Source organism: Poromitra crassiceps (genome assembly GCF_964638095.1).
Source record: "Poromitra crassiceps genome assembly, chromosome: 2".
Taxonomy (NCBI): domain Eukaryota; kingdom Metazoa; phylum Chordata; class Actinopteri; order Beryciformes; family Melamphaidae; genus Poromitra; species Poromitra crassiceps.
This window is the reverse complement of record NC_139624.1, coordinates 47,666,029-47,678,547: the sequence shown is the minus strand read 5'-3', so window position 1 is coordinate 47,678,547 and position 12,519 is coordinate 47,666,029. Positions and strand designations below refer to the sequence as shown.

At 43.1% G+C, this 12,519-nt stretch overlaps 1 protein-coding gene across 1 annotated transcript in view; it reads right to left on the bottom strand.

The window, feature by feature from the left end:
* The window catches only part of LOC310799735 (histidine ammonia-lyase-like), a gene marked incomplete at both ends in the record, with an annotated part of 32,638 nt that extends 21,041 nt beyond the window's left edge, over positions 1–11,597 (bottom strand). Inside the window, 12 exons of the mRNA XM_083662332.1 lie at positions 571–629; positions 2,021–2,116; positions 2,896–3,043; positions 5,254–5,301; positions 5,410–5,549; positions 6,729–6,854; positions 7,302–7,339; positions 7,467–7,533; positions 8,418–8,490; positions 9,566–9,640; positions 10,418–10,425; positions 11,357–11,597. Of these exons, the coding sequence (XP_083518458.1) occupies positions 571–629; positions 2,021–2,116; positions 2,896–3,043; positions 5,254–5,301; positions 5,410–5,549; positions 6,729–6,854; positions 7,302–7,339; positions 7,467–7,533; positions 8,418–8,490; positions 9,566–9,640; positions 10,418–10,425; positions 11,357–11,597 (1,119 nt within the window). The remainder of the gene's footprint in view (positions 1–570; positions 630–2,020; positions 2,117–2,895; positions 3,044–5,253; positions 5,302–5,409; positions 5,550–6,728; positions 6,855–7,301; positions 7,340–7,466; positions 7,534–8,417; positions 8,491–9,565; positions 9,641–10,417; positions 10,426–11,356) is intronic.
* Positions 11,598–12,519: the final 922 nt, after the last annotated feature.

Here is a 12,519-nt window from a genome sequence, read left to right as displayed (position 1 = left end):
GGATATTGTCTGGTTTTAAACTGCGGTTACTGAGCCTTTCACTTGACAATGTGGATATTGTCTGGTTTTAAACTGCGGTTACTGAGCCTTTCACTTGACAATGTGGATATTGTCTGCTTTTAAACTGCGGTTACTGAGCCTTTCACTTGACAATGTGGATATTGTCTGCTTTTAAACTGCGGTTACTGAGCCTTTCACTTGACAATGTGGATATTGTCTGGTTTTAAACTGCGGTTACTGAGCCTTTCACTTGACAATGTGGATATTGTCTGGTTTTAAACTGCGGTTACTGAGCCTTTCACTTGACAATGTGGATATTGTCTGGTTTTAAACTGCGGTTACTGAGCCTTTCACTTGACAATGTGGATATTGTCTGGTTTTTGGCGAGCTGCCAGGCATAAAAGTGTGTAAAAGTGTGAAGCAGTGTGCTGCTGAAAAAGAGCATGTAGGCTCAGCTCTCCCTCAATAAACAAAGGCACACACATGCATGTGCGTGCGCACGCGCACGCACGCACACGCACACACAAACACACACACACACACACACACACACACACACACACAGAGTACCTGTGGGATGCAGCGCAGTGTGTAGGCATCCTGAACACGGCCACATGATCTATGGCTCACTGCAGGAAATACAGCATGAGGAAATCAGAGGCAGGAAATGACAGAGACGCATAAAAACAGATTTCATTGTTTAGATGTAGACCCTATAGGATAAGACATGCAGTAAGTGTAGGATAAGACATGCAGTGTGTGTTGTGTGTGTGTGTGTGTGTGTGTGTGTGTGTGTGTGTGTGTGTGTGTGTGTGTGTGTGTGTGTGTAGGTGTGTGTGTGTGTGTGTGTGTGTGTACACACACGCACATGCATTGTCTGTTTTGAACTCTTCTCTTCTGTGACTTAGATTTGGTTCAAGTTTGAACCAAATTTCTAACTATCACATCTGCAATTTATAGGAAACTCGATTTATGTGGGTACTGACCATTGTACTGACTGACTTTTTCCTAGTGTATCGCCAGCCAGCCTTTGTGCACACAGGGCACAGCCAGCCTTTGTGCACACAGGGCACAGCCAGCCTTTGTGCACACAGGGCACAGCCAGCCTTTGTGCACACAGGGCACCGAGGTTCTGAAAGATGAACCAAGAGTCTGGCAGAGGCTTTGAAGCACTTTCTAACAATCACATCTGCAATTAGCAGCTGACTGCAGCAGTGAGGTTTGAACTGAGGTAAGATGACCAAGAGAATGTATTCTTTGACTTTGATTGGTTCAAAATGGAGGAAAAAGAGAGGATTTAATATAAACCGGTAAAAACACAGAATTAATTCACAATGGTGCAAAATTTAAGATATGAATTCACTGGCAAAGTAAAAAAAAAAATGCTAATAATGTTACACTGCCTGTGACATTTTGGATCTTATATTTTACCTGGTAACTCTGTTCTTTTCTTTCGATCCATTTGATGTAAAGCACGTTGAATTACCTCTGTGTATGAAATGTGCTACAAATAAACTTGCCTTGCATGTGAAGCTTGCTTCAGGCATTCTAGACTTGATCTTGTCATTCAGTTCCTACCTGAGATCTGGGAGGGGAAGACATCAGTTCCTACCTGAGATCTGGGACGGGAAGACTTCAGTTCCTACCTGAGATCTGGGACGGGCAGACATCAGTTCCTACCTGAGATCTGGGAGGGGAAGACATCAGTTCCTACCTGAGATCTGGGACGGGAAGACTTCAGTTCCTACCTGAGATCTGGGACGAGAAGACATCAGTTCCTACCTGAGATCTGGGACGGGAAGACTACAGTTCCTACCTGAGATCTGGGACGGGAAGACTTCAGTTCCTACCTGAGATCTGGGACGAGAAGACATCAGTTCCTACCTGATATCTGGGAGGGGAAGACATCAGTTCCTACCTGAGATCTGGGAGGGGAAGACATCAGTTCCTACCTGAGATCTGGGAGGGGAAGACTTCAGTTCCTACCTGAGATCTGGGACGAGAAGACATCAGTTCCTACCTGAGATCTGGGACGGGAAGACTTCAGAGTCCAGGAGAGACCGAAGCCTCTCTGCCACCTCCATCTGACCTGGATGTGGCCTCACTGCATGGACAGCTGGTAGGACAACAACACATTTTCTGCTGATCTGTGAATGTGTGTGTGTGTGTGTGTGTGTGTGTGTGTGTGTGTGTGTGTGTGTGTGTGTGTGTGTGTGTGTGTGTGTGTGTGTGTGTGTGTGTGTGTGTGTGTGTGTGTGTGTGTGTGTGTGTGTGTGTGTGTGTGCCTTTTTTGCCTCAGTGTCAACTACCACCTCCTCCATGGCTGCCAACAGCAGCCCCTTCCCAGCATTTATAGCCAACCACAGTGTGTCACTGTGCCTTGCTCATCTCGTCTACCAAGCCAAAATGTTCTAAAACATGTGTGGCTAACTAGCTTGTGGGCAGCAATATATATATATATATATATATATATATATATATATATATATATATATATATATATATATATATATATAGGCCATTGCTCTATTGACATCGTGAAGAGATTTTTCTGAAATGTGTGTTGAAATGAGCCGATTACACATCCTTTGCATAGGGCAGGCTACATTAAACTGAGACCACTAATGCTTTAAAAGTAATTGACAGTAGCAGGCTGTTAGCAGGGCACTGCCAAGGTGGCCTTAGGGATCTCAGGGCATCACGGCCAGAGGCAGGGCCAATGGAGGCCATGGCCTCTGTGTAATTCCCACCCTGGCTAGTATGGTCAGCAGCCTTGAAGGAGGCGTCTGCCTTCAAGTTAACATCCGGGGAATAATTGCTTGTGGGATCAGTACTGCTGTGGAAGTTAAGGTATGTTTAATTTAAGTTATATTGCTTGTGGTATCAGTAGCCTACCGCTGTGGAAGGCCTTAGTGGTTCCCCGCAGGGCCTCCACGCTCAAGGCAGCGATGATGTCAGCTTGTCTGGCCACGCCCACTGCTCTCTCCACCGCCTCCGCCCCCAGAGACGTTATCATCTGAGTCCCGTTGATCAAAGCAACCCCCTATAATCATCATAAATAACATGATTGACTGAAATGTAACCCCTAAAGTCTACATTAAAGGATAACACTGCTGTAATTTCACCTTTTTCCAGTTCCAGCCATAACCTTTTCTACTGCAGCTTCAGCCTACCTCCTGCAGACCTAGGCTCCTGGGGCCAAATGTATAAAGGTCTGTGTATATTTAGGTGTAGAAATCTGTGTAGCTCTAAATGAAATGTCCATTAATTAATATGATTGGCAATGATAGTGATTACATAGCCTACAGTAAAGTCATTAAGCAAAACATACTTGTTAGCAGTAGCGTATGTCTCTGAGCTGTATTTAATGTATTTTTGAAGACATCAGGAGCCCATGACTTCAGACAGTACTAACTTATGACTGTGACAAATACATTGGTGGGTAGGAAACAATTAATAATTTGAATAATACATTTGATGCATTTCCTTTTGAGACAGGATGTTGGGGCAGGACAAAATGTTGGCATTGTACGTTTCTGCAACCCACGGATACGTAGGATGACAACGTTTCTGAACAAAAAATATATTGCATATCACATTTTTAGCAACGTTATAGAGTCTGCGATTGAAATAGTGCGGTGGTCAGTAAGGCAGTTGTGGTCGGGGTGTATTGGGCTCGGTAAACCACCCCAGAATCCAATGCGCAATCACTGATTGCGCATTGCATTCTGGGATTGTTTTACACCATATTGGTTGATTATAACCGTAACTCATTCATAATATTGGCTACAAGAGGACACTACCAGCTGGCATTTTGCCCTGTGTTCAAGCTCCACCCCCTCTCCACCGCGAGACCCATTATTGCAGGCTTTCACACAACTCGGCCGCCCCACCTGCCAATAAAAGGAAGCGAACTCAAAGAAATTACTCAAACCCGAGCCCAATGGAGGGCTCGGGTTGTCTTTCACACAGGAGAGCCGTGTTCGCCTCCCACTATGTTCAAAGTCTACGAATCGACCTAGGTATTTCTAGGTTTTAGGCTGGTTTTAGGTTTTAGGCTGTCGGAAGGATACATTATTTGCAACCTTTCTAGATACCTATTTTTAGCAAATTTTCAAAGAAGCATGAAATGGTTCCTTAGGTGGAGTAGGTAGGATATCCCATAATACCTTGTGACCCTGCTATCTGACAAAGAAGTGATGTCTTGAGACTAATTTCAATAATGAAGACATATATCACAGTGCACGCCCCTTTCATTCAGGTTGTATAACCCATTCATTGATATGCATGCCTCCTTTCATTCCTGCTCTCTCCCCATCCATTCACAGTCTCCCACGCTTCCCTTCTCTGGCAATAGCCAATCAGCTCAAGCTATTCCTTTCCTGCTGAGCCAATCAACTAATGAGAGTCCATGTTTTACTATGTTTGCTTGTCACCTTTGCTGCCTATGTGCTATGTGCTATGTTTCCCTCAGTTGCTGATCATCATTGCTGAAGCAGTTGTTTTTGCCCCACCTCCTCCCCTGACCACCACCAATGTCATGACTCCTGAAGAATTCCCTATGGGGGGATTTTCTATCCTAGTCATCACTGACGCCATCCTCTCAACATCTCAGGAGGAGCGTCATTATATCATGGACATGGACATTAATTTGTTTATTGTATCATTAAAGCTTATTGACCCTGTCTACTAGTCTCTCATTATTGAATGAAAACTAGCCCTAAACCTCCGTTTAATGGCGGCACCCAAAAGCCTCTCGCAAAGTGACACAACGTTCAAACATCTTATCACTTTCATTTTATCTTTACTTTAAAATAACGTCAAACATTACTTCATTTTAGTGGTGTCAGGAAAGTCACTTTTGATTGATAGTAGTTCATAGAGCCTACATTTCAACCGTAACTCACATTTAATGTTTTTTTTGTTATTTAAGCCTAACCCAAATAATGCTACCTTTACTAAGTTGTTTTACTTACCTAAACATAACCAAAGTTTTTTTTACTTGCCTAAAGATAACCAAAGTTGTTATAGTTATGTTTATCATTGGAACGGCTGCGAGGTCAAATTAACTGCTGTGTTGTTTAAATTTATGTGGAGATAAGTTTGCAGAAATGTAAAAGGGCAACTTTTTAGAAACATATTTGCGGACATTTTGTTTCAAATGTATGTTGAAATGGTACATAATGTATCCCTGCTTTGCACTGCAGACAGAAAATGTCAAAGTTTTATTGTGGCGACTTGGTTGCCTATTACCTCCTTCGGCTTCAGCACTAGAGGTGTGAGCCCATGGCCTTCCAGGACCTGCAACAACAGAAGAAAACAGCAAACACGGATCAATCAATCAATCAATCAATCAATCAATCAATCAAACAAACAATCAATCAGGCATTTCAGGAAAACTCAACTTACAGCCTTGGCGTGGGCCCAGCCGCTCTGCGGGGACCACATCCTGCCTTCCCCCATCAGGCCCAGAGTGAGGTGGGCCAGGGGGGCCAGGTCCCCACTCGCCCCCACCGTCCCCTTCTCTGGGACCCAGGACAGACAGGAGGCTGGGGCAGGCACACACACACACACATGCATGTGAGAAATTTATATTATTAATGTTTGATTATTAACTGGCCTCTGTAGTCTCCTGTCATTTTGCAAAAGTGGCCCCCAGATAAAACAAGCTGAGTGTAAGAGCTTGTGTATTTATATGTGACGGCCCCAGTGCCTATTGCCTTGGCCTGTATACTGCTGTTGGTTTACACTGCAGGCTCCTGGCTTTGTGGAACCGAGGTGCCTGTATATTGCTATTGGTTTACACTGCAGGCTCCTGGCTGGGTGGAGTTGAGGTGCCTGTATATTGCTATTGGTTTACACTGCAGGCTCCTGGCTGGGTGGAGCTGAGGTGCCTGTATATTGCTATTGGTTTACACTGCAGGCTCCTGGCTGGGTGGAGTTGAGGTGCCTGTATATTGCTGTTGGTTTACACTGCAGGCTCCCGGCTGGGTGGAGTTGAGGTGCCTGTATATTGCTGTTGGTTTACACTGCAGGCTCCCGGCTGGGTGGAGCTGAGGTGCGTGTATATTGCTGTTGGGTTACACTGCAGGCTCCTGGCTGGGTGGAGCTGAGGTGCCTGTATAGTGCTGTTGGGTTACACTGCAGGCTCCTGCCTGGGTGGAGCCGAGGTGCGGCTTGATTGGCGATGGAGAGCACCTGGCCAGCGTGCTCCATGCATCTAGTTAGGCCTGCCTGCCCTTCCTACAGTCACCACTGACAACGCTGCTTTACTTTTATCTTTTGTTTTTGCACTGACAACATGCACCACACATTACCCACTGCATCGATATACTCCCTGACACCACTGATACTGACTACCACACACACATTGTATTTTATGTAGTACTGTATTCTCCTCCAAGGAGTTCAAGTATCTCGGGCTCTTGTTCTCGAGTGAGGGGACAATGGGCCCCAATGGGAGAATCGCAGCAGCGGGAGCGGTATTGCGTTCGCTTTACCGCTCTATGCATCCCTACTGCACTTGTGACGAAAAGAGAGCTGGGCCAGAAGGCAAAGCTCTCAATCTACCGGTCGATCTTCGTTCCTATACCCTCACCTATGGTCATGAAGGATGGGTCACGTGTTTTTCTAAGCAAGGCAAGGCAAGCTTGTTTGTATATACTAATCTCACGAATATGCGCTTGTTTCTTTTTTCATTGAGTGTGTTTGTGTGTACACGCTTGTACCGTTGAAGGCCTTCATCATGGCGCCGACCGTTTCCATGGAGACACCACTGTGGCCTTTAGCCAGGACGTTGATTCTCAAAGCCAGCAGCATGCGTGTCCTCTCTGTACTCAAGGGGGCGCCCACTCCTACACACACGCACGCACGCACACACACACACACACACACACACACACACACACACACACACACACACACACACACACACACACACACACACACACACACACACACACACACACACACACACACACACAGTGTTCTCATATCACTGATAAGGTCACAATGTCTATGGCATCATCAGTGGGACATCATCAGTGGTTATAATATGACATCATCAGTCATAGGGATAGCACATTTTTTTCCCTGACCAACAATCGACGCTCAACCGATCATTAACCGAAATAACACAAATGTATCCTGGGAGTTGAAAACCCTCATTAATGTTTTGCTTGCACCTGTGTTTACCCTGCCTTTTTTGACACAAAATGGCCGCTGTGAAATAGGCCTCTTTTAAGCCATGTCTTGGGAAATGTTGTCTTATTCATTCAGGTTTCCCAATAGAGATGACCTACCAGCACTATGAGAGCGGATCAGATTCTCCTGCAGCTCCCTACAGAGACAAGTAGAGGGCAGCAGTCAGGACACATTCCTGACAAACTCAGTGACACGTTGGCCCATTTATTCAGGTAGAGAAGGCTGATGAAACTCTCTCAGTTAATTAGCAACCACATACGTACGTGAGCTGGTCTTTTGGTATCAGTGTGTGCGCAAACTTGCCAAAGCCGGTGTTGATGCCATACACAACTGCAGGGAAGAACATGGAAAGTTGGAATAAAAAAAATAAAAAAAGATAACTGACAGCAAAAAATAAAATAAAAATAAATAAACAACAAACAAATCACAGTAGCCTATTGTTTTGGCAAAGTCATTGGTTGACAAAATTATAACCCTTTTATTGGATCATCTTTTAGAAATATAGATTGATAGGCTTCAGTTAATGAAAATGTTACAAAATGTAAATAAGGGATTTTGGAAATTAACTTTCTATACTGTACTACCAGTCAAATGTGTGTGCACACCTTACTGAATTTATTGTTTTTCATTATATTACAGTAAAGCTATTTTGATCTACTGTAAAGGCTTCTGATTAAAATTGAAATGTGTTTCTTAGTCAAATATAAATAGTGAAGTTGATGCCTATGTGTATGAATTTCTTTCCAAAGCCTTCGCCCTTCCACCAAGGCAAAGGGTACTTTACATGGCTACTTTACATGGACCCCATTATATATCTCTTTAAAGGACTTTCACTTTGCACTTATAATTTATAATTTGAGATTGTTTTTTTGTTTTTTTCTCCATCTTCTGCTATTGCTGCGCTGCATACTGCACAAAGACAAATTCCTTGTTTGTAATATGATTACTCACTATGGCTATTAAAATGATCTTGAATCTTGAATTATAAGACTTTTGTTTAACACTTTTTTGGTCACTGGCACTGCATAATTCTATTTGTGTTATTTCATAGTTTTGATGTCTATACTGTCTATTAGTATATTCTAAAATGTGGGGATAGTTATAATAATAATAATAATAATAATAATAATAATACTGCTACTACTACTACTACTACTTTTAAGAAGAAGAAGAAGAAGAAGAAGAATGTTCTCAACACAAATGTAAACTCATACCTCTGTTTTCTCTTATGATGGTGTCGATGACATCTCTGGCTTTACTGACTCTCTGCTCAGACTCAGCAGTCAACTGGGAGGAAAATATAAGCTTCAGCCTGATCAAGTCATCCTTTATTTTAGAATATGTGCACATGTGAGTTTCTCTCACCTTTATTTTAGAATATGTGCACATGTGAGTTTCTCTCACCTTTATTTTAGAATATGTGCACATGTGAGTTTCTCTCACCTTTATTTTAGAATATGTGCACATGTGAGTTTCTCTCCCCTTTATTTTAGAATATGTGCACATGTGAGTTTCTCTCACATTTAGAATGTGTGCACATGTCAGTTTCTTTCACCTTCATTTTAGAATGTGTGCACATGTGAGTTTCTCTCACATTTAGAATGTGTGCACATGTGAGTTCTCTCACCTTCATTTTAGAATGTGTGCACATGTCAGTTTCTCTCCCCTTTATTTTAGAATATGTGCACATGTGAGTTTCTCTCCCCTTTATTTTAGAATATGTGCACATGTGAGTTTCTCTCCCCTTTATTTTAGAATATGTGCACATGTGAGTTTCTCTCCCCTTTATTTTAGAATATGTGCACATGTGAGTTTCTCTCCCCTTTATTTTAGAATATGTGCACATGTGAGTTTCTCTCCCCTTTATTTTAGAATGTGTGCACATTAGTTTCTCTCCCATTTATTTTAGAATATGTGCACATGTGAGTTTCTCTCACCTTTATTTTAGAATGTGTGCACATTAGTTTCTCTCCCCTTTATTTTAGAATATGTGCACATGTGAGTTTCTCTCACCTTTATTTTAGAATATGTGCACATGTGAGTTTCTCTCCCCTTTATTTTAGAATATGTGCACATGTGAGTTTCTCTCCCCTTTATTTTAGAATATGTGCACATGTGACTTTCTCTCCCCTTTATTTTAGAATGTGTGCACATTAGTTTCTCTCCCCTTTATTTTAGAATATGTGCACATGTGAGTTTCTCTCACCTTTATTTTAGAATGTGTGCACATGTGAGTTTCTCTCACCTTTATTTTAGAATATGTGCACATGTGAGTTTCTCTCACATTTATTTTAGAATATGTGCACATGTGAGTTTCTCTCACCTTTATTTTAGAATATGTGCACATGTGAGTTTCTTTCACCTTTATTTTGAACATGCCTTTGCCCAAGCTGACCAGATCAGCCGTAGTCAGGCTATTGCCGTCCAGGGAAATGTACTGGAACAAGCAAAGACATAGGAAGAACAGCATCACTGCACTTTTGTGTGGTAAGAAGTGCCAGATGTTAAAATATTTTTGCAAAACTGTGCTAAAGCATATACACAAAAGCATGACACCAACCTGTTTGGGCTCTTGATAAGAGCTTTCCGTACTGGAAAGTGGTTAAGATAGTTCTGTTTCAGTAAATAATCACCTCACAAAAAGCAAGAGTTTATACGTGATATAGCAAAAATAGAAAACTATCAAAGATAAAACAAAACCATCACTCTGTAGGCTATATCAGATATTCTTAATATTGGAGATACAGCACCGCTGACTCCGCCAATTGTAAGAAATGGTACTAGCAGGTCTCCTAAATGGTCACGTAGTCACCTCTGACCTGAAGAGTTGTGAGAGAGAGCCTGGTGATGTGGGGTTAGTGCTGACCTAGCAAGCTAACTTGAACTAGAGATTGTGATTTCCCAAACTCCAGACAAACCACATATAAACACAAAGCTGCCCCTTGTTACCTCAATATAGTTGTAACTAAGATATTCGATAAAAAAAAAAAAATCCAACCACAGATTTATCTAATACATTAATGAACTTCACATGTAGATTAATTGCTCCCTGCTTACATGAGTTCCTGTTGCCAAATCTCGCAAGAGTGTTTGCTGAGACTGAGACAGGTCTTGAACAAATACAATTTTCTCCTGATCTGTCTGTCTGAAAAATGCCATTTTAGTGTCAGTATGTTCAGAATATGTGGCTTCAGGAAATGGGATGAATATTTACTTTGGTGACTATGGGGGTGAAAGAATCTGTCATAAACTGAGATCACGTTCACTCATTGACTCCAATAGAGCTCAACAGGCATGTGACTTTTCTTGACGTAATTTGCCCCGGAAGTAAGTTCCGCATCCATTTTCTCCATAGATATTTCGATAAATCCAAATATAATGAGTTTTAAGGCTCGAACCAAGCGAAAACGTCTTCCAGAGAATCTTGAGTGACCATAAAACATTTGGTTTAAATCTCAGATGGGAGTCCACAGGACAACATGGGATGTCTCATACCTAACCACTGAAGATCCCTTCAGATGTACTGTATGTGAGGCCTTTTGGCCCTGAAAACATAGGAACCTTGAGTAAGCTGAAGGATACATTGCTGCTGCCAGTGGAGACGAATCAAACTTATCCTCTCCCTCGACAACTGAAGAGAAACAACGTTTTACAATCAGAACACGCACCATGTTCACCAGAATAAATCATTGGCATTTTACATGTCTGCAAACCAGGGTTTACGTACAATCAATTTAAACAAAATGCTAGCATTTTACGTTTCTAAAACATCAGCATTTTGTTTCTGCAAACCTACAGTCTCAACGTAAATTTGAAACAAAACCACAGTTAATTTGAAAACCTCTCCGCCTTTCCAACCTTAGGCAAGTAAAACAACTTCATTAAGGTTAGGATTTTGGTTTGGGTTAGGCTGAGATAACAAAAACGTTATGCCCTTACTCACCACAATGCTATTTCAATAGCAGACTCTATAACGTTGTTATACACGTATCTAAATTAGAAATGTGATATGTAACGTATTTTTAATTCAGAAATGTTGGTATTCATACTAGCCCATCGATGGATTGCAGAAACGTACAATGCCAATGTTTGATTCTGGTGACCAGGCAGGCAGTGAAGTCTTCTGTGCAGGACAGGAGTGGGAGATGCTTACCCAGCTGCAGGAAGTCATGGGGCCGCAGGACGTCCTCTGCGCGGTCGTCCGGGTGCAGCAGCTCTCCTGCGGGGCACCTCCGCATGCTGACGCAGGCCTCCTCCCCAGCTCCTTCCTCCAGCTTCTTGGCCTGGCGGTAGCGTCGCAGGGCCTCGGACCCCAGCCACCGGACAGAGGCGGAGGGGCCACGGCAGGGCACCCGGAGCCACTCGCCACGAACACACACCGACACACACAGCATCGTCCCGAGACGCTCAGAGAGATGAGAAGGCACGGAGTCAACCAGCCTCTTCCAGCTTCTGCAGCAATGATCTATGAGAGGCTGTGGAAAACCTATACTGTACTGTTTTGGCCCTACAGTATATATTGGTTGAAGTCAAACTTGTTCTTGTTGAAATGGTTGAAACGTGCAAAACATTCACCGATCTCTCTGACTCATTAACAGCTGGAACAAAGTTTATTTAAGTCAAACGTTAGTCGAGATTGTGGAGATTTGAGGGACTGAATGCGTGGAACGATGTGAAAACATTTGAACAATTTACATCCAGGGGGACGAATTGTGTGTGTGTGTGTGTGTGTGTGTGTGTGTGTGTTTGTGCGTGTGCGTGTGCGTGTGCATGTGCATGTGTGTGTGCGTGCGCGCGCGCGTGCGTGCGTGTGTGTGTGTGTGTGTGTGTGCAACAGCAGTTCACGTCTTGTCCATGTAGAAGACATGATGCTTTTTGCATCCTTTATGTCTCTGTTTAACCGCTGTAATATTCGACTCCTGCAACTGACCTTTCCTGGGTCCCGCCCCTTTTCCTCGGTCAACCTCGGTCAGTCTGCTAGAGTGAATGGTCACATCACACACTCTAGACTGGCTCCATAAGCTGCCATTATAAAGGTTGGGGGGGGGGGAACTTAAAACATAAAAAACTGTCATTCTCAAAAAGTACAAAAGGTAGGTAGAATTGCATGAAATTCGGCATGCACTCCATCAGGTCACCCTCAAGCCCAATTTATGCTTTGTCTGCCGACACTTTTGAAACGGTCGCCGACAGAAATGAGGACTTGAGTCGTCATTTTCAAGTGTCGGCGAGCAGTGTCTGCTACCTAGTGAAATGTCTAGTGTCGCTGACTACGTCACGATGTGTCGCGCAAGTCTGATTGGCTATATAGATGGC